Source organism: Chelon labrosus (assembly GCF_963514085.1).
Source record: "Chelon labrosus genome assembly, chromosome: 3".
Lineage (NCBI taxonomy): Eukaryota > Metazoa > Chordata > Actinopteri > Mugiliformes > Mugilidae > Chelon > Chelon labrosus.
In genome coordinates this window covers 11,840,398-11,863,688 of record NC_140339.1, presented here as the reverse complement: position 1 = coordinate 11,863,688, position 23,291 = coordinate 11,840,398, and the positions used below count along the sequence as shown (strand labels likewise).

Here is a 23,291-nt window from a genome sequence, read left to right as displayed (position 1 = left end):
AGCGTGTCAACAACATCAAATTCCTGGGCATTAACATCACATGTGACCTGATTTGGTCTGTGAACACTGTACACCTGGTGAAGAAGGCCCAACAGAGGCTCCTCTTCTTCCTCATGGAGGCTGAAGAGGGCTGGACTCTCCTGTCGACTACTCACAAACTTCTACAGGTCCACAATAGAACCCATCCTCTGTCGCTGTGTGACAGTGTGGTATGGGAGGTGCACGGCACAGGACAGGAAGGACTTAGCTCGGGTGTTAAGAACTGCATAGGGGATTGTGGGGGGTCCTCTTCCAGAATTTACACTCAGTCCATGCGAACCGGGCCCGGAGGAGGGTCAGCCGGATCGCTGCAGATCCCACCCACCTGGGCCATGGACTGTTTGTACCTCTTCCTTCATGGAAAAGGCACAGAAACATCAGAACCACAACCGACAGACTGAGAGACAGCCCTCCCCACACACATATTGCTGGACCCATTTTCTTGAGGTCGGCCAGGTAGAGACAGAAAAAGAGAGAGAAGAGAGATAAATTCATACACATATCTGGGTAAAGCATACATGCATAAATATGATACAAACAAGAGTACAAGATGTGGGTGATGTATGTCACATTTGAGACTGATGATGAATAGAAGAGTATGGCTAGAGCTAGCATTCAAAATACTAATGCAGAAATGCTTGGTGAGTAAACAATGTGCTCATAAGGTCAGTGTTATGGGAATAAATATGAGGACAGGCGGATAAAACTAAGTGACAATTAGTTCTATAACAGGTGAATTGGCATGCATGGTGTATGAATATATGCGGTATCATAAGCAGGTTGGAGAAAGATGCATGTTTTTACAATTCAACACAGAGACAAAGGTCACAACCAACCTTAAGCCGATACAGTTTCTCCGCTGGTACATTTTATTTCCCTGCCCTGCATCAGTCACATCTCTCAAAAAGGGCACAACGCAATTTATTGCATTTACAAAACAGCCTGTTTAAAACTGAGAGTAATTCAACACAGTTCTACAGTAAGAGGAAAGTCCCTTATCAAAGGAAGACGTAAGCAGTTTTCTTCCAGTTCCCTAATCTGGGAAATTCCAGCGGGACAGAGAGTTCAAAAACCCAGCAGCTTGCAGTGTCTGTTAGTGTGTTTCCAGCCCTGGTGGGTGTGTGTGTGTGTGTAGATTTAGGGTAGCAGGATGTCTCGGGACGCTGAACAAAAAAATATTTCTGAAATGCTTCAATAAACTCAATATTTGTCGTGTCACCTCCCAACAAGAACGTCCCGATTTTGAAAGGAGCTGTCTCTCCGAGCAGTTTGCATGTCGGCCCTGTATATGTGTGGGCTTCCTCCTCCCAGAGGCGCAGCTACACACAGGTCAGCAACTCTAAATTGCCTATAGATGTCGGTGTAAGTACGGCTGTCTGTCTGCGTTAACCTTGTAACAGACTGGTGACTTGTCCCAAGGTAGTCTTCAGCAACCTCAGTGTAGGCTATGCGTATACAGAGACGGATGATGGTGAAAAATACCACAGCAAAGAAAAGCATGTCTTATCAAACTCCGCCACCTCTTAGATTTACTGTGTCAGATGCATCAGGCGTAACATTATAACTGGGTCAGAGCATCTCCAAAACTGCAGCTCTTGTGGGGTGTTCCCAGTTTGCAGTGGTCAGTATCTATCAAAAGTTGTCCAAGGAAGGAACGGTGGTGAACCGGCAGTAGGGCCAAGGCGATCCAACAGACGAGCTACTGTATAAGTTAATGCTGTTCTGATAGAAAGGTGTCAGAATACCCAGTGTATTGTAGTTTGTTGCGTATGGGGCTGCACAGCCGCAGAAGTTGCCCAAGCTGATCCCTGTCCACCGCCGAAAGCACCAACAATGGGCACGTGAACGTCAGAACTGGACCCCAGAGCAATGGAAGAAGGTTCAGTCTGTTGAATCCTGTTTTCTTTTACTTCACGTGGATGGCCAGGTGTGTGTGCTTAGCTTATCTGGGGAACACATGGCACCAGGATGCACTATGGGAAGAAGGCAAGCCGGCGGAGGCAGTGTGATGCTTTGGGCAATGTTCTGCTGGGATACGTTGGTTCCTGCCAACCATGCGGATGTTACTTTGATACGTACCACCTACTTAGAGGTTTGTTGCAGACCATGTACACCTTTTCATGGAAATGGTATGGCCACTAAACAAAAATGGTTCAGGAATGGTTTGTTAATGTTTAACAAGTTTGAGGTGTTGACTTGGCCTCCAAATTCTCCAGGTCTCAATCCATTTGAGCGTCTGTGGGATGTGCTGGACAAACAAGTCCGATCTATGGAGGCCCCACCTCACAACTTGCAGGACTCAAAGGATCTGCTGCTAACATTTTAGTGCCAGATACCACAGCACACCTTCAGGGGTCTAGTGGAGTTCATGCCTCGACGGGTCCGGGCTGTTTTGGTAGCACAGGTGGGACCAATGCAATATTAGGTCATAATTGTACGCCTGACCAGTGTAGCTTTCAAGTGTTAACCTTGAGTCCATAAAAGAAATCTTGCGGTTTTGACCTTTTATTTAATACAAACTCTTTTGAGTTATTAGCATTTTGGGTTTGTTAGCAATATAGGGTGGAAGTCAAGATTTGGCACCTGACTTCAGCATTCGATCACCGAATTAACTGAGCGTGAAACGTTCAAGAGTTGTTTTCTCGCACACAAAAAATGTTCCCTTCACAAAGAAGCAGAAATTTACATAACAACCAAAAATTTAAATACAGGCTCCAGATGGCATTGAGTATCTCTAACTGAATTCATATTTGGAGCTGGCATCTGCAGAGCATGTTTTTCAAAAACTTTCTTTTTTTTTTTTGCAACTTTCTGAAAATCACATCAAAAATAAAATGTAGAAAGTGCAGTCGGATATTGAAGCCCATTCTGTAACAGCTGCTTCATAATTGTTGGTCTCTGCCTTTTAGACGGAAAAATATCACATTTCAGAGAACCCTAACCCTAACCATCTTCTAAAATGAATGATTAAAGAATTTTAAAAAAGCAAGCAATGAAAAGAGTCCATACAGGTAAAGGGTGAAACTTTGTAAAATTTTCTTTTTTTCTTTTTTTCTCATAGACAAATCAGATGTGAAATAAGTCAATGGTTGAATTAAATCAGAGCTATAACAGGTAACTTAAAGATGGTGTTAACAGAAGCCACACTGTTGTGTAGTACAATATACTTTGTGCTATTTAGCTCAAAAAAGTGTATCAATAGTGCCACCACATGGAAAGCCCTGGAATATTCTGACGGCTTATTGCAAGTCAACGTTTGCCTTTAAAACATGGCTTTTGCTATGAGACATAACAGTAAGAAGAAGCTGAATCCAATGAAGTGCATCGGCGACACCGCATATCTTGGATTTGTCTCATTCGTCTCAGATAATAATACAGAAAACAGAGCACGAGATAAAAGCTGGAACAAAAGCTTTATGTATTGAATGCAAACTGTAAGGAACAGGCAATATGAACACTAACAGAAAGTTGGACAAGATGAAAGCAATGTAGAAATCACAACGCGCCATATTAAAATATAGATCAAATGTAAATGCTGTTTTGCTGCCAGCGCCAGCTCACTGAAACAAAGCCTCCATCTAAGTTCTCAGTGTCTCGACTCAGTCTCTTGCAGTCTCTCATATCGCCATATATGTTCTCCGCAAGTGATGGCAGCTTCACAGAAATACCACAACCCACAGAGGCTTCATGTCAGCGCACTCCGCATCCACAACACTGCAGACATCTGCTGGTTTCCAGACTGGTTGCAGGGAAGCCAAATAGGTCAAACATGTCACGGTCGGGCTGCAACTTCCTCCGGAGGAGTTCATCTGGTACTCCTCCTCAGGCTCTCCACGGTCCGCAGGAACGAGCGCTGGGCCTGGTCCTCCTCTAAGGTGGAGCAGTCCTCCTCCTCCTCCTCGATGACGCCGCACTGCACGCAGCGGAGGCGGGGCTCGCGCTGTCCGGCTCTGCAGACACAAGCCGTGGCCAGGGACTGGGGGAACTCCTCCATCACCAAAGGCAGCAGATGGGCAGGGAGCGTGTCCATGCTGGTCGCCATGGTGAGCGGTGGCCCAAATGTGCGGCTGATGAGCTGTTGACAGTGAAGCTCTAGAGGAAGATGTGGCGCAGGACGTAGGGTTTTAAAACCCTTTGTGCGGATCTGATAAGCCGTCTCGGCGGTTTCAAGACAGCTAACGCGAAAAGAAAATGACAGAAATTTGTGACTATATAAAGTAGTCAGTCAGTGAGAGCTGTTCAACGTGTCCCTGGGGGTTCTGCTTGATAAGATGATTTGAGAGATCCTGTTATGCTCCTTTTCCAGTCTGTTCTCCGCTCTGAAACTCTGCTGTGAAATCACAGAGTGTGTGTCTGTGTGTGCGCGCCCAAGTCTGAGCGAGCCGTGGAGACTGAGCACCACTCGGCCCTCCTTTATATACATCCCCGCAACCCACTCGCTTCTTCCTTTGGGCATCCCTCCACACACAGAGCTCCTCTCCCCTCCTACACTCTCGGTGATGACACATTTCCGCAGCTTCCATACCAGTGCACCGGAATAATCTCCCAGTAACTGTTGGCATGGGAACCGGACGGCGATGATTGGGAGGGAAGGGGCAGAAAGAGTAAGAAAGCAACACATTTGCACGGGCTGTGAAAATGACCAACATTGGTAATATCACTTGAGGAAGTTGGTAGATAGTTTCAAGAAGAACACAATAAAATATGGGCATGTAAAATATTTTTATGTCAGAAAAATTTTGTTTTTATGCTGAATTTTGAGTGTGTGATACCACTTGGTACATACAGGCTCTTTTATTAAAAAGTATTTTCTTATAAGGCTTTATAAATATAGTTTAAAGTTGGAAATATAGTTTGAAATAAGCTACAAAAAAAAAAAAAAAAAGTTGTCCCGTAAATTCTCTTGCAGCCACATGATTCACAACACAAGCGACAAGAAAGGTGAAACCTGACGTTAGAAATCAGAACAGAGGGACGACGCTGTTGAAGTTTGAAAAGCATATTTATTGACGGCTGGAGGGACAAACGCAATGTCATTCTCTATCGTCAGTGCACAACAACAACGACATCCAGGCTATTCCGAACACAACGGAGCCCAGATAATGCCACTGCCCTTGAGAAAAGCACTAGCTTTAAAACTGAAGTTGCTCTCCGACAGCTGCTGCACTTTAACGGTTAGTATTAGTGAAATGTTAAGTACTTTTGAACACTGAATCAAAAATAAAATGAGACGAACACCATATGAACACAAACATTACATTTGGTAGGAAGAATGTCAACAAAGAATTTTTTTTTACATTTTTCTGGTTTCCCTCATCTGTACATTTGGTTCGGGTTAATGTTTTACTCACACATACACAAAGAAACAATCTTTTCATTGTCATTCCTTTCATAATGGGTTGAGCATGTACACAAAATACACAATGTTTAATACCACAACCTCACCCTATGAGTCAACAACGCGTTTATTGACCGAAATGTTTGGCTAAATTAAGTAAATAAGAGTTCTTGAATCACTTTTGAAAATAAAAAAAAAAGGAATTAAGGAAGCTATTCATATCGCAGTAGATATGCTTGATGAAAATCCACCCCCCTTCACATTAATAAGTGCTTTTGTAGGTAAATACCTCCTCCAGTGTTTTGTTAAACAGCATTAAGCTACTCCCACATCCACATACAGAGGCCTCACCCTGCAGACAAATTCCACCTTCCCATTCTCTTTAAAACTTCATTTCTGATTATGTTTCGCAGACAGACGTTTAGTTTTGGGAGTTGATTTTAGTTTCCGTGTCAGTGTACCATTCATTAAAGCTGTTTACTCGGCGAAGAGCGCCGCTTTGATCAATATTTTGTACTGTTTGGATTGAATAATGCGCCCGGATGCTGCCACACATCATCTATGACTGGGAATATCAGAGGGAGGGGAACCGTTGCCCAGAAACTGTCACGCTTTCTCCGCTTGGTCCGCGGTGATGATGATGATGGTAGTCGGACGAGTCATTAACGCAGCTGGTCCCCTCTGTCTGCCGCCGCGGCTCCCGGGCCTCCGCTGAGCCGTCTATCCCTGCTTCTGCTTCTTGAGGTAACGAGCGCGCTGGGACAAGCCCATCCCCATCACGTAGCTGTTGAGGATCCTGGCTGGGAGCAGAGCTGTAGTCACCCAACCCTACAGAGGGAAATTACATGGTCAGCTGGTGGCATTTCCAAATAACAGATTCATTACTAATTTCCAACAAACAGGAGCAACAACTGCGGCAGGCACATTTGTACACAGGAAAACTCGAGCAATAGTCCTCTTTTAATGATACGTACCATAGCTTTGTTGGATTTCTCATGTTTTTTTTATTTCCGTCATTTAAACATTGTCTCGCTAATCACCCTTTTCTTTAATAGCTATAAAATACGGTCTCTCTCTCTCTTTCTCTCTCTCTGGACTCCATGGATAAATGCACTAAATGCTTAGATACGATGCAGTTCACATTACAGTAATATATTTTATAATTTAGCCATTAAGTCAGTTAACTCACCTTTCACTAAATGGCTTCCTAGACAACAGTATCACAGCTGAAGCAGCAGCTTTTGTTTCTGAGCAAACGTCCAGCGTGTGATGGTCTTCTCAAATAAATTTATTAGTTTCCTAAACTTATGAACTGTTAAACGAGAGGTGGCTGCTGAGACAAGTTGATCTGCAAACAATTATATAGTCCTTCAACCAATAGGAGCCATTTTCTTGTGAGAAAAAATCAATTCCGTGGCGCCCAGATGACGTACATGACTATATCGCCGTTACTCTTCTAGCTATAGCTGCATGAAGTCCGCTCAAACGCTGCGATTTGCCCGGCAGATCTGTCTGTTCGGCAGCAGAAGGGCTTCAGACCAATTACCAAACAATAACTTTAGTTCGGGCTGGCTTTCAGGCTTCCTACAACATAATGCAACTTTAGTTTGAAATCTTTCCGATTACACCTGCCTGAATGAGCGCGTGCACACATTTAACCGACTCTCTGTAAGAGATAACTAAGGAGAAACGCCCGACAGCAAACTTGACGGAGCGTACATTGTTGTTTGTGAGCATGCGGAGGGTTGCAGATTGCAGCTTCACCGCGGTCTAAATTGGTGGCAAATTGCAGCTTATTGCTGTGAAATGTGCAGAGCTGCAGCACGAAACTGAAGTGAGTGGGATTACCAGATAATCACAACGACTCTACTCGTCTGCTGCTCGTGATTTAGTGAAATATGGTGGATGACGGCGGGAAGGATCTGTGCTAAATTCACGGTATCTGCGCAAAAAACTGTCGACTGCACGGGATTAAAATGAGCTTACCCGCGCCGAATGTGATTTATTGACCACCTGTGCGCTTTAATAGATGGCGCTGTTATTTAAATGCAAGTCGACAAACATGATCATTGATAGTCGGGTCACGCAGTTCACCGGTGTACAGCACGGCTAAGAGGGACTGGAAAAAAATAAATAAATACATGACGGCTGCTCTCTTTGACCTCCGGTAAAACGAACACACCTCCTGAAAAATTGGAACGAGATTTGTGTTTCCATCTCATTTCTGCTGCCCGCGTGGCTACAGAGTAATTACAGTGTTAGGATGCAGACAATGCGGAAAGGTAGTGGAGCATCCCACTCCATTATTTCAGGGGATGTTTACCTTTTGACAGATGGTTTAGCAACTGTTGACACAACATTAATTTAGGGAACGAAGACGAGCTGGGAGGAGGCTCTTTTGTGTGAAGTGAAACGGCAGCCTGATGATGAGGTTTCCGTCCCGTCGCCACGTCGTGCCACATCTACGTGCCGTGTGATTTTTCTGATGATTATGCTGCAACCAGATCCATTACTGCTACTACACAGAAAGCAGCTGTGTTAAAATGGCACCCATTTTATGGGCTCCAGCTGCGCTCCACAATCTTTTACTACCATTTACAATGCCAAATATTCAATTGTTCGTGTATAAATGCACTACAATGGCCTGCAGTGTGATTTTGCGCACTCTGAAACAGTTTCGGCAGATCTTGTGATAGTTTTCAATAGTCACTTGATTGTCGTTGACGTTTGACAATAAAGAGCGTCTATGTGCATATTAACAGTTAACAGAGTTGAAGGGTGGGCCCCCCATCCTCCACGCTCTCTACTTGAAAGGCTTTAGTGGTGGATATTTTAATAGTAGATACATTTTGGAGAAACTTGTGCTTCGTTCTTTGTTTCTATTTTATACACCCAGACTTACCATTATAGCGTGGGGTAGGTAGCCGTTGGTCTGGGTCTGTAGCCCCACAGTGCTGAGCTCGGCTGCAACGTAGCGCTCTGGACTGGGCTTGTCCAGCGTAGGCCTTCGGATTTTACTCAGCTTGGTCGCAACAAAAAATGGCAAAACGCTCTGCAAGGTGAGGGAAAACACAGCGATTACACAAAGCAACAATGTGGTGGTCGCATAGCTTGCTGTAATACACTGCCTGGCCAAAAAAAAAAAAAAAAAAAAAAGTCGCCACCTGGATTTAACTAAGCAAATAGGTACGCGCCTCCTATTGGATAATTACTGCATGGGTGATTATGTTTCAGCTGGCAACAAGTTATTTAACCACAACTGCTGCAATGAGTAGCTTCTCATTTCTTAAACAACCATGTCTAAAGACATCCTGTGGTCGTGGAAAAGATGTTTGAGAAGGTTCAAATCATTGGCATGCATCAAGCAGAAAAAACAAGGAGATTGGAGAAACTACTAAAATTGGGTTAAGAACTGTCCAACGCATTATTAAAAACTGGAAGGACAGTGGAGAACTATCGTCTTCGAGGAAGAAATGTAGTCGGGAAAAAAATCCTAATTGATCGTGATCGGCGATCACTTAAACGTTTGGTGAAATCAAATCGAAGAAAATCAACAGAAGAACTCACGGCTATGTTTAATAGTGAAGGGAACTCAAGGGATTGGGACTGAACAGCTGTGTAGCCTTAAGAAAACTACTAATCAGTGAGGCTAACTAGAAAAAAAAAAAGGCTTCAATTTGCTAGGGAGCACAAAGATTTGACTCTGGAACAATGGACGAAGGTCATGTGGTCTGATGAGTCCAGATTTACCCTGTTCCAGAGTGATGGGGGCATCAGGGTAAGAAGAGAGGCAGATGAAGTGATGCACCCATCATGCCTAGAGTCTACTGTACAAGCCTGTGGGGGCAGTGCTATGATCTGGGGTTGCTGCAGTTGGTCAGGTCTAGGTTCAGCAACATTATGTGTCCAAAGAATGAGGTCAGCTGACTACCTGAATATACTGAATGACCAGGTTATTCCATCAATGGATTTTTTTCTTCCCTGATGTTCACGGGCATATTCCAAGATGACAATGCCAGGATTCATGGGGCTCAGATTGTGAAAGAGTGGTTCAGGGAGCATGACACATCATTTTCACACATGGATTGGCCACCACAGAGTCCAGACCTTAACCCCATTGAGAATCTTTGGGATGTGCTGGAGAAGGCTTTGTGCAGTGGTCAGACTCTCCCATCATCAATACAAGATCTTGGTGAAAAATTAATGCAACACTGGATGGAAATAAATCTGGTGACATTGCAGAAGCTTATCGAAACAATGCCACAGCGAATGCGTACTGTAATCAAAGCTAAAGGTGGTCCAACGAAATATTAGAGTGTGTGACAAAATTCTCCTTAATCCCCCAAAAAGCACGTTTTGCTTGCAATAGATAAACTAATTCTGGGACGTGATTTACCTGAATGATGATCCCTTTGCTTTTGTATTCAGCTTGCAGTCCTCGTGAAAAGAAGTCCACAAATGCCTAGATAAAATAAAATCATTAAGATGAAATCTACATGAAAAAAGGTGGTATCAAATAGTAATATTTCATTATCTAAAGTTAAATGGATTATAATTTAATTAAGTGATAAAGTAAAGCTTCAGCATAGATTGATTTTAGCAGGATTTCTAAACTTGCACTGCAGAAACTGGGATTTACTGGATCAACGGGACCCAGTATTAACACGCCAGCAAAAACTGAACAGCAGGCTTTTCTTAAACAAACCCACATGAGACTTTCCTAAAACATCACGACGCCCCACGCTCCTTTAAACATTTTTAATTTGCACGCTACCTCGGGACCTGAGTTAGTCGCCGACATACATTTTATATTTAACAATTAAAACCGCCAAAATATAAAACGGCATCTGAATAAACGTGTGAGTGACTACTATCGTCATCATTAGATGATGCGGTTTTGCCCCTGTGTACGCTGCTGGATGAGACAGAATAATTCATAAGACGAGAACAAAGACTTCTCCTCAAGGGCTGCAGTGTACGGTAAACTGTTTATGAAGCCGAGGTGCGTCTGTGTAACACTTCAGTTAACATTTGATGAAAAGGTCAGAATCCATGTACTGTAACTACCTTGGAGGCAGAATAGACAGTAAGCAGGGGAACGGGGTACATGCCGCTTGCAGACGAGACGTTGAGGATGGCCCCCTTCTTCCTGGAAACGGGAATAGAAGCAAATGCGGTTTAACACCAAAAAGAAATTCAAAAGAGAAGCAAACACTTCAGCCTAAAATCAATCCCAGGGTGATAAAAGAATATGAAAGTTTGTGTAGTTGCACGCTGAGCCCCAACTGCTCCCATAGTACATCAAAGTAGAGCTGGTAGATATGGATCAGATCAAAGATACAGTAACATCAAAACTTAAATGTTTACAGTCTGATGTCTTCTTCAGCCTCCGGTGCCTTCATATGATAATTTATCTAAAAAAAGATGGATGGTCTCTCGAGGAGAAATATTCCAACTTTATTATTACTGTGACAGGTAATTTGCATGACCCCATACATCGTAAAATTATTCAGCCACAACACTCAACCTACATTCAAGCATGTAACCCACTTCACCAGCATCTAACAGCATAACATATGAACATACACACACACACACACACACACACACACACACACACACGGTGGGTGTCCCAGGGCATATTCAACGATTGGGGGGGGAATATATTACACACATATAAGCAATCATTTGCAAAGCTTGACATATACTGCATTAATTTACAAAACCATTGACCAGCCACAACATTAAAACCACTGACAAGTGAAGTGAGTAACATTGATCATCTCGTTACAGTGCAATGTTCTCCTGGGAAACTTTCTGTTCTGGATGTTACTTAGACGTGTACCATGCATCTAAATGTTGTTGCTGAAAAGGCAACCTTTACCCAATAGTGATATAACAACACTCCCTGGCAGGAGCAGCAGTCATCCCCAGCAGGACAATGCTGACTGCCACACCACCAACAACAAAAAAAAAAAACAGAAATAACAGCCCAAGGCAAACTCTCCAGATGACAAACTGATTGAGCATCTGCGGGATACACTGGAACAAGCCTGATCCACAGAGGCCTCACTCTTCAGTCCTAAAGGCTCACACTACCAGAGTCCTGGTGACACCACGGGACGCTGTCAGACAGCCTATGTCCATTCCCTGACGAGTCAGAGCTGCTTTGGAGGCACAAGGAAGATCTACAAGGTAGTGGTTTGTGGCTGACGGGTGTAAATCCGTTCATATGTAAAATCCATAAAAATGTCAGGTGTGAAAATGTCATCAGTTTGTCTTATTGTTTCCGTGCATTAGATACACTTCACCGCCCTCTGTTCCAGCTAATCTAAATGAGGGTCATCGTAAATAATTTCACTGGGCTCAGATCACAAGAGTTTGAAAATCCAGATGTCGAAAGGGTTAGAAATTTCTCAGCTTCTTCGTTCTAATCTCAAACCTGCGCACACTAGATGATTTTAAATTAATAGTGCAGCACACACACACACACACTACAGGATATTGGACTGTGACAGATTGTGGAGCATTGAACGCACCGCCTCACATGATCTCACGAGGAAACGGACGTGAACAAAACAGAGACTGTGGTGCAACAACATTCTGTGAATCTACTGATCCTACCTCCCTCCAGTCCTGTAGGTGATTAACCTGGGTGTCTATCCTTCAGCGAAAACTTTTTCCTGTTCTTAGTGTTAAACATCTAAGCCTGATGCTAACGCTAGGTAACGTACTACTACTACTATCAGCTGGTCCGTGTCCCTGTAGACTTGTTTGACTGTTTTTCCTCATCGTCAGTGAGAAAATCATCCAGAATTTAAAATTCCCAAATAACAAATAACCCTCATATCACCAGATAATCTGAACTGAACCTTCGTACGGAGCGGCGTTCAGGCCCAATTTCCCCACTGGTTGTGGGTGGGGTGAATAAATAAACTAAAATCAACCCAGAACTCCTGTAGTCTGTGGTCTTTCACACTGCGTCTTCCAGTTTCAAAAAAATGTCTTATTGCTCTTAGACAAATTATACTGTTTACCCAAGAAAATCAATTCTGGCTTTAGCTAGATTTCTTCTGCCTGTGTTTGTTTGAACATTTAAACTAGATTGGGATTTAAATTGCCCCACTCCCATGTTTGATTTTTGGAAATAATTTCCTATGAATCCACAATAATGATTTCAGACGCCCATTCCTGTCAAGTAGAAACAAATACTGACTAATTAAATATGTCACTATGTGATCTGACACTGGTCTATAACTCTGTATTGCCAAAACACACTTGTTGGTTGTTTGTTTTCATTGACGAATATTCACAGGCATAATTAAAGTGTTAATAGTCGGTCACACAAACGTACCTCTCCACCATTCCCGGTAAAACGAGGCGGGTCATCTGGAGAAGCAATGAAGAGGAAAAGAGGCAGAGAGGGGAGGTTACAAGTGTGAGGTGCAGAATAAAAGCATTGGAGAGACAAAAAAAAAAAAAAAAAAAAAGATTGTGTACGGAGGTGTGCGTCCTCATTCGGTAATGTGCATGCGCGTGGGAGGGTGGTGTGTGAAGAGGTGATCAGGGAGTGAGAGGGAATTATGATGATAGTGGAGGGAGCAGTTTAAAGGAATATTAAATAACATAAATTAAGTGTAAAGAGAGTGGGTGGACTTAAGCTGTTGCTCTGGGAACTGCTGAACACGAAGAACAGAAACGGAAGTGACTGACTATGTTTTATGTCACTGTTGTGTGTGTGAGTGTGTGTAGGTGTGCGTGTGTGTGTGTCTAAGTCTCCAGGGGTCTGTGGGCCTACCTAACAGTGAATCTCAAAGTGTCTTCAGCCATTTGAATCCATTTGAACACACTTAATTACTCAAATGCGGCCAAGACACCACAGGGAGACATTTGACAAACATTTATAAATCAAAGTTTACACAGTCTGGATTGAGCAGACTGGAACTGAGCCAACCATTTAACATCATCTCTGCTGCCGCTGCTGCTCTCCGAGCGGACAGTATAAGCAGAAGGCTTTAAACGCTACTGGATTCTGACATTTATTCATTCTTAGTTGTTTAAAAAAAAAATAAAAAAAAAAGGCCCAAAGCAGATCAATCTGTGTTTCTACAAGACTCAAGTTTAATTACGGCTAAGGTGACACTACTAAACACCACCTTGAATGCAGAAACACTTGCCTCAGTCATGATTTTATTCATTTTTTTCCCCACATTGACAGTTTAAAGAGTTTATTCCGTGTTAATCTGTTCATGACACGATTGTTTCAACACTCACCTGGCACACTGACGTGATGTTAATGTTGACCATGGTGTCGATGAACTGAAACAAGAAGATCACAAATGTTAAAACATCCCGGGAAATTCTTGTAAATATTACAGAGAAGTCATTTTATTGGTTTTAGGCGAGCTGTTATGGCAGCAGAGTAAACGGAGGGAAACACACACATCTTCCTCTGAGCTGAATATTCAAAGACACAAAACTAATGACCAACTGATCACCATCATTCAGTTTGTAACTCCTCCTAGCTTCTCAACATCCCGGCTAATACTAGCTCCTCTGGGTTCCCCTTTTGATTGACGAACACAAACTACCGCCACTTGCCGTTACGCTGAGTTATTTCCTTTCACGCAGGCACACAACGTGACGCAGGCATCGTCGATCAGTCAGATGCCGGTTTGTCGTGTCCCCATCTTGAGAGGCATTACCGACCAATGATTTGAAAAGCTGAACAACTTCATGAAATCTATTCAGCGGCTTTAAGAGGCAGAAAACTGATCCGAGTGCAAACAGTCAATCAATACATTGATCCTCTTTTAAGCGGAGCTCGATTGAATCAACCCGGACAGCGGTTTAACAAAAACAGTGAGCCGACCTGCAGTAACAGCGGGCAGAATTTAGACGTTCATGAATCTATACACAGTTTACAGAAATCAGCGGTGCCTAAGGTACTGTATATGCTGTTGAATATATCATCATAATCTTTAAATAATGTTATACACATACAGACAAATATACAATATATACTCATAAGTTAAAGAAAAACACAATAATACTAAAACTCTCAACTTACAGTGTCGAGATTGGGGACGTTGAGGAAGAATTCGGGGTAAGAATAGGATATTCCAACATTGTTCACTGTTAACAAGAGAGAAATAACAGCGTGTGAAATACACAATATATAACAAATAACAGAACATTTAATAAAAGCACAGTTAACATTTATTTTTTTAATATGAGTGTTATTCCTCCGTGCCGTCTTGGGAGGGCAGCAAAGGGCTAATGAAATGAACCCTTATGAACACATGAAAAACTTTCTTTTACAACAACGGCTCACTCAGCGTTTCCTGCTGCCTGCAAGCACCGATTCCGATTTAATTTGCTGCCTCATGTGACCAGCTAATTAAGTTACACGAAGAACGGGTCGGCTGTCTCACCCAGCACGCCAATCTCCAGTCCTGCAAGTCCAGCTTCAATCTTGGGGTAGATATCGACGGCACTGAAGTCGGCTGCAATCGTTTTGGTCTCCACGCCGCATTTGCTGGCTGAGGGTACAAATATGCGTTTTAATTTAGTATCGCTGTACGAGCACCAAAGAAAGATGCCAGAAATCGTTACTCACTGACATAAAGCATTTATGAATGCTATCAAATAGTCACTTGGAGAGGAGAGCAGAGCAGAGAAAAAAAAAAACAGAACTATTTAAAGCCTGAAATAATCATCAACGAGGATATCCCTCCCTTAAGAGGAGGCTTCCGTTTAATTGGACAGATTCACTTTCAGCTCCAGCAGGTAGCTTTACTGCCTAATAACCAAGAGTCCTCCCGATTCTCCACTCAATAAAAGATCACCTGTGCAAAACACATAATTCAGAGCGATATCATTTAGCGACCGGATTTAAATTTAAATTTGGATGTAACATTTCAGTTTTGGGATATAAGAGGCTGCACAGCTGCACGAATCATTAATTCTAAACCACAGTTGTGCTGCTGTCAGGTATTGTGATTTCCCTCGACTCCAAGATGTGGGATTAGTTCAGATGATGGATTACATAAAGAAATATTCAACTGCATTCTGTGTTTACCGCGATGTTGAATGTTTAGAATAAGATATATTTAAAGAATCAGGCATATTTCTCACCAATTGCTTTGGATACGTCATCCAGCTTCTCCTGAGAGCGGCTGATCAGCACGATGCAGAAGCCTTTGCGAGCCAGCTGCAAACACAAAAAAAAAAAAACATATCAACAAAGGCAACGCACGCATCCTATTGGAAACACAGCAATGCAAATCATTACTTTGGTCTAAGGTGATGATCAGCCTGCATTTGGCCAAAAACCTTCTTGAAACAACATAATAATTCATAAAAGTTTGCATAAAAATAAACTACATACAGATATGTGCATGCAATCCTGAAAATCCTAAAAAAAATATATAAAAACTAAGCAAACATCTTTGCACATTTCCAGGGAAAACGTACCTCCTCCGCATACGCTTTCCCAATGCCGTCTGTAGCTCCCGTCACAACTAAAACAGAAAACAGATAAAGAGTGAATTAGCTGAATTATTTCCAGTAACTTCAAGTTGGCTCGATTGGCTGGTTCATTAAGAGTGCCAAAAAGAAAAAGTACAATGCTTTTAGCGACACGTGCAGAAGACGTTATGGATTAGGGTGCTTTTGAACTGGAATAGACGGCCAGGGTATTTATTCTTTTGCAGTGAAAAGGGCGAGAAGCAGTTCAGTCGGAGAGAGTTCGAGGCTGCGGCCGCATTGGCCTCAACTTCAGCGGACACAGCTGAACAAGCATGTTTCTTTAAACAGCTGCGTTACTCGCACGGCTTCGTATTAATGAGATGCAACAAGTGTTATTGAATTTAAGTCGTTTCTTGTGGTCTAGTTGAACAATGAGATATCAGCGCTAGCCAGGACACCGGGTTTTAACACAGATGCTTGCAGTCAACACATCCTGGTACGTGTAGATAGTGGCAACGAAGGCTGCGCTACTCAGAAACCTCAGATTTCATTTGTTATTATAAAACACATAGAGGAATGTATTGCTTTTATTGACTACAATTCTGACAAACATAATTTGAATAAGCACATAAAAACTGACATTTCTTTTCAACAGACTTAAGCAGGAGGGGCCCTATCTCAAAGTGTTGCCACATAGGTATGAATACACCCACTGGTTAAATATTACTGAATGCTGTAGCAGTCACAAAATCAGACAAATCTACTTGGCACTTTACACTATTAGACAAATAAGGCATTGCATATATCTGTATTTACTTTAAACTTGTGGCCATGAGCCTGCCCTTCAGCGTGTGAAATCAGTGTCACGCCACATTTCACAATCAGAGCTCGCTGCAGCCTTGAATGTGCTCTGTTGAGCTGATTGAAAGGAATATTTCCACAGAAGAAAACATTTTCAAATCTGAGGACAGTGATGTTTTGACTCTCCCTGTAACTGTAGACTCATTGTTTGTCTTTCTTTTGATAGTGTGAAAGGGAAAAAAAAAAAATAGAGAGAAACTAATTTTAACACGGCAAACATTGTGCCGAAGCATAAAGCATCCCAGGTGAACAGACAAAGAGTGCCACCTGCAGGAACTCTATCACAATAAAAATACAAATGGTAAAGATGGCCGACAGCTTGACTGATAAGTGACGTCCAGAAAAATACAATGCCAAAACTGCAATCACGGCTAAGAACAAAAACTCAGTTCACTTTTCAATGGCGAAGGAGCTGTCAGTGGAGATATATGTACTGCAGGATGAGGTACACGGAGAACAGCTGAGGTGACTAAGGAGGACAAAGGAGGAGAGAGAAAGAGAGAGAGGGAGAGAGAGGGAAAGTGAGGTCCTCTATGTCATCAGTGGCAGTCGAGCGAGCAGATGCCCTGGAACTGCCTGGCACAAACAGCAGCAACAGCAGGAGCCTATTTATAGCAAGCCCCGTCTTTCAGAAGGAACTATTCATCACACCTCTGGCTAAATATAACAAAAAGGGGATAGAGAGTCAGGGTGTTACAATATGTCCCTGTGTGACCTAAAAGGCCCTGCTTAAAGAGGACTACATATCAATAACTGTGTTATTTTCTTTCATTATCTTGTGTTTTTTTGCTTCTTTCTGTGTGTTGCGTTTTAGCTCTATGTTTGAGAGTGAAGTGCTCTTGAGATACTTGTGCGTTGGTAAGGTCAAACCACATCAGTCTGGTTGGGTGAACTAAACAGGGCAGCCTCTTGGGTGTGCTAACAGGGCTTTTAGATGCTTGGGCTGGTTTAATACTACATGCTATGTGCACTGACATAAGTGCAATCTATGTTCAAAACGATCTTTATTACCTGAAATCAGTGTTTGACAACAAAAGATTAAAGTGCCATTGAAAAAGTTCACTTGTGGCACACTTTTTGTAACATTTGCTCCAGTTTCTGAAACACACAGCAAGATCTGGGGTTGAAAATGAACCCAGTGCGGGAGTGCTTAATGTTTACATAACCCTTTTAAATTATTTCAAGACTTAAGTGACAAATGTGTGCCCTTACATGTTGTCTTTCTAGGCGTCTACTTCGGCAACGCTCTACCCTCTTTGCCCATTTTTTTTTAATTTGCCCAGAAGTCGGGCGTAGCTCGACCCTGACAAGATGGCTACTGTCAGAGCCACTATACTGAGCTTCAGAACTTAAAAGAATCTTATGGAGGTTTTGCACATTTTTAAATACAGTCCATGGCCCAAAACAGCACGCAACCAACCAACCATGTTGTATTTCAAATGACTTTTTTTCAGACAGTAAAATGAGCGTAAAAGCTTATTAGATGAAGAGAACAATACCACTCACAACTTATCCTTATCCTCATTTATCCTTCGTCTCAAAGATTAAATACACAGACTATCAATAAGCACATCTGACTGTAACCGTTATCAAGAAACACGGTTGATGCAATGCCTAATACAAATATCTCTGCAAAGATATGACAGTTAACTTTGAGGACGTTTTTTTTTTTTTTGGTGTGTCATTTGGACAATACCACTCGCGTGTCCATCCATCAACCCTTTGATGCCGCCGAGATGCCAAGCATCCTCTAGGGCTGCAGCGGAGCCAAACAGAAGGGAGTGTGGAAGGAAAAGAGGAGAGAAAATGACAAACACGAACATGGGGGATCCTGGGGGCAACTAAAAATAGCACAGAGAAGAGTCTGCAGGCACAGTGATGAGGGAAACATAGGCTGGGTTATTTTTGGTTGTTTTAAGAATGAACTGTTTTGCAGTCAGAAGGGGGGGGGGGGGGGGGAATGATTTTACAGCTGAGTGCATGTTCCCTTCACTCAAATAAAATAAGGTCTATTTAAGGAACCGCTGTCTCCTGCAAATTTGGGTTAGACTGGCTAGGTGTCCTGATGATACTGCTAATATGTGCCACCATTCGGGTGCAGGAATTGATAACCTAGATCATTTAATTGATGAACATGTTTGAAGAATCAGCTGCTGACATGTATATACGTACTTAAATGGTAATAATTTTCCCCAATGTATCTGGCACAGGAGCGCATTTCACACAGAACCTGGAACGTCTACTAGCGCCCAACTGTCAACTTCAAAGCTATGGGTGATGTGCAAATCCCTTCAGACGGGGCTACAGGCATCTCGGAAAGCGCAACATTTCCAGCCTTGAAGCTTACGGGCAGCAACAGCCAAAGACAACATCGGGTCCACTCCTGTCAGGTCAGGTGAGAACAGAAGTCTGAGGCAGCAGTGAGCTGAGGTTCATCAAAACCGGACATTTAAAGAATGGAAAACTTAGCGTGATCTGACATATCTTGCAGAAGGTGGGGTCAGAATTTAGCCTCAACAGCATGAATCCACTGTGGCGTAATTCTGTTTGGGGAATACCAGTCATTGTTATTGCTGCTGGCTGGGTGCATTAATGTGCAAAAAGTACCATCACCTAAAAACTACTTCCAGCAAAAGAATGTGCAAAGCCTCAAAGCAAAAGGCAAACTGGTTTGGAGAACAAGACGCTGAGTCCAGTGGCGTCCGAAGTCTTCAGTATCAAAAATCAGCTGTAACGCCCCTTTTGGATAAATGTTATTTTCTTGTAAATTCGATTTACAATCACCCATCTATTACTACAATATAATAAAGCAGCTATATTATTAATAACCGAGCCATTGTCTCAGATAGCAAGCACGCCATTTGATTACGTTGCCACTGGAATGACTCTCTGCAAGATTATCGCGGCCTCTCTCCCCCTCCACACACACAAACGCACGAGTTACATGTGAGCACCAGCGAACCAGAATCCTGAGGATCCTGCGCCTCATGTGAACCTTATTTATGAATGGCTCCGCTGCCTGTTATATAATCAGGCCGTCCTCTCAATCAAGCCCACTTCAGCGAGACAAAGTCTGTGAATGAAAGCAGCAGCCGAGGCCAACGCGCTCCTTCGCCTCATTGCATATGCCGAACCATTTTGCATGCGTAATCCAAAAATAAAAAGCCCGCCGATGCGTTTCCGTTTTTAGCTGCAGACGAGAAGATCAAAGTGAACTTCCGCTCACGTCCTCCAAACCTGATGTGACTACCCCCAATTTGCAATTATAATAAAATACTGTCATTTTAGTGGTGAATTTGGACTTTATTAAGAGTGAGGAGCATTCAAGTAAAACGGTAAATACAAATAACCCCTTATCTTACTGTCCATAACAGACAATGGAAACCAGACTACTAAAAAACTAATTTGCTTTTACTTTTCAACTAACACTGCACTGTTTTAAAACGCGATAGGTTTTGAGCTTTGCTGGAGTCATTACAATTAATCAGAAAAACTTTTACTACTTTAGGCCTAACACCTTTTCTGTTAAGACGTGACCTTTGACCACCAGACTTGCCAACGTTTAAGCAATCGGAGCAGTCCGTTCAAATTTCAAGGTTCAGTCAGTGAGCAGGATGGCCAGATGGACGGCGTGCGGTCTGATTCGATAATCCCCTCCGGCCATAATCCAATCACAAGACTTACTATAGTTTACAACCGATGACACAGGGCTGATCAATCCTTGCCCACTCTTTATTCTATGTGTAAAGCAGCACAGGCTAATACTGTAGTTTGGAGACGGTTAGAGCAAACTAGCTATGCAGCTGTGACACAGTGCCGTAACACAGCATAGTACAGCAGACACATAACTAACTTCATTGAAGAGAATGTGTTAATTTACTCTTACAGAATAACAACTAAATTGTGAATTACAGAAAGACTGCACATATTTATGAATATATTGCATATTATATGTATTAAGAGCAGTAAGTCTTTCCTAGATGCAGTTCTTCTGGCAGGTTGCGTACGTTGCTCCATGCTTATAATATCTGAAAGAGATTTGTGGGTATTTATAAGGCCAGGGAACAATATACATTTAAAAGCTATTAAATATAAAGATACTGTTTGCAGTCACAAGAGAAATTGAAAGAAAGCAGCATTGTCAACACTGAACTGGTGACTGGAGGTTGTTTCTAGATGTGGTCGGAGGTGCAGCAGACTACAACTTTCAGCCAGGAGAGGTCAGTAAGAACACTTTTAACAACCTGGTAGTCATCCATTCACAGCAAGGCAAACCCTTTTCAAAATGAATGTGTATTAATGTTAAATAAGTGAGATAGGATTAAAAAAAAAAAAGGTGGTGTCAATTTATTTTAGTTTAGTTGGTTAATCCAGCCATTCTCTGGGATTTAATGGTTAGTTGTTAATACTATGGAAAGAAGAAGAGTGGAAAACATCCAAAACCAAAAAGAATATCCCACGTGGGATCTTTTATAGTAGAAACAAGTGTTTGAGAGGGTATAACCAGCAAATGTTTGTCCATAATTGGAGCTTTATTAAAGAAGTTTCTTTAAACAAAGATTAAAATAAGTCAAACTAGTTTCAGATTAAACAATGAAAAGTCTTGTCAGTTATTGTGAATATGGGAAACTGATTTTTTAACAGTGCAAAAGACTTCCATGTCGTCTTATTTCCTTATCATTGGTGATACGTTCTGTTTACGTTTATTCCTCTTTTTTTTTTTAACTATGTTTTAGAATTAAAAATACACGACTTAAAAACAAGAAACAATAACTTGGCTACAGATGCCCTTACGGTTCCTCACCTGCCCACTTCCCCAGTTGGTTGGGGGACACCAACCGACCGTTGCCCAGCACCCACACCCTGAGCCCGGACAGCAGCCGGTACACGGAGCACACGGACAGCCAGGCCGCGGTCAGAGCACCGAGCCAGAACAGCGGCGTCTCCACGGCCCGCAACACGGCTTCTCCGCTGGACGTCATACCGGCACCGCACACGCACCTCCGCCTGCACTGCGACGTCAAACTAACGCACGGATTTGTTTTATGCTCCGTATAAATATAATAACAGCAGCCCAAAGTGCAAACGCTCACGTCAAAGAAAGGTTCAAGATACTTTGGGACACTTCCGCATCGGTGTACCGCTCTTTGATTGGCTAATTTTCTTCTTCGCCGTTGTCTGCTGATTTAAGAGCACACTGCACCAAGCCAGACCCATACTGCCACCTGCTGGTAAACTGCAGCAAGACACGAGTCTCGTATTTTTGTTACGATTAAAATATGTGTGACAATTCTGCAGCTTTTGTTTTATAACAAAAACACAACAGTATCGTACTGGAAAGGGATATAGTTAATTTAAAATTTGATTTAAAGTCTTTAACATGGTATAATCACACATTAGAGATTATTGTTCTTTCCTCATTTTTTATGGTTTGCTGTTAATGTTTTAAATCTTTGTTTTGTTGTGTCATCCCACAGTCTTGACAGCCTTAAAAAGTCTTAATTCAATCTTATTTTCGGTCTCTCTACTTCATCAGTTAAAACGTCCTTAGTTTGTATCTCAACAACCTTTTCCTACACCTTCAACAGTTTTATTCTTGAGGACTGGAAATGTATGCATCATCCTATGTAAATCATCATTATTATTATTATTATTTTTTATCTAATATATGATAGCTGCACATGACAGTATTTAGCAATTTCACTTGTTATTAAGCAGGGTCTGAATTTCCGTATTCAAAGTTTTAAAAAGGTGTGTTTTATATTTCTTTCTCATAAACTGTTGGTGTGTCAGGCGCTGTACGGACGGCTTTATTGATCACAGTGATCTGAGCAGCTTTCAGATACTTTATAGACTGTTAACACGTGGTAATCCTTGAGTTTTTTTTTTGTAATTTGATGTATTTAAGTTTGAACAAGCAATGGCAAAAATACAACTTTTATGATTGTGGATATAATCTCATCTGACTCAGTTTTCAATTAAAGAACGTTTTGTTTGCACTTAAAACTCGGTACTTGTTTAATGTCACACCCCTAGTGTATTTTGGTAGATTCTGTATTTTTTCTTATAGAAAAAAATGTACATTATGTTTTGATTTCCTTTGTGTTTCTTTAGTTTTTGTGCAAATACGAACATTTTTGAAAATGTGACTTAGTGTTATATAGATATATGATAATAAGAATAATGCAAAATAATATGCTTTCAGCATTCAGAGGAATTCACAGACACAACAAGGTATCCAAGGAATACGGAAGTTTTATTTGAATTTGTAGGAACTGTTGTGGGGTCCCTGATCGCAGCTACATGTGTGATAACACTCAGCTCCAAATGTATTTTTCTTTTTCCTTGATTTTAATTTGATTTCTGCTTCACAGAAATTGCAAAACATAATTTAGTTCAACTTAGGACACACACACACACATACATGGAGCACAATTCAGCCAAGTGGGGCAGACAGCAGTGGTCCATAATGTGAATGTGAGCGTTACATAAGAGCATTGCATCTAAAAATAGAAATGCAGCAATTGTAAACAGGACTCTAAACTGTTGGCTCGAAGCTTTCAGAGGAACCTGAATGAAATTT

At 42.0% G+C, this 23,291-nt stretch overlaps 1 protein-coding gene across 1 annotated transcript; it reads right to left on the bottom strand.

The window, feature by feature from the left end:
- Nucleotides 1-5,022: 5,022 nt before the first annotated feature.
- hsd17b12b (hydroxysteroid (17-beta) dehydrogenase 12b) lies at nucleotides 5,023-21,983 on the bottom strand. Its single transcript, XM_084540865.1, has 11 exons — nucleotides 21,513-21,983; nucleotides 15,854-15,900; nucleotides 15,515-15,590; nucleotides 14,812-14,919; nucleotides 14,448-14,512; nucleotides 13,652-13,696; nucleotides 12,732-12,766; nucleotides 10,445-10,526; nucleotides 9,774-9,839; nucleotides 8,280-8,429; nucleotides 5,023-6,205 (listed from the first exon to the last, which is right to left on the bottom strand). Exons 1-11 carry the CDS (start codon nucleotides 21,688-21,690, stop codon nucleotides 6,098-6,100), a joined length of 960 nt encoding a protein of 319 aa, XP_084396991.1. The 5' UTR covers nucleotides 21,691-21,983; the 3' UTR covers nucleotides 5,023-6,097.
- Between the last annotated feature and the right edge of the window lie 1,308 nt (nucleotides 21,984-23,291).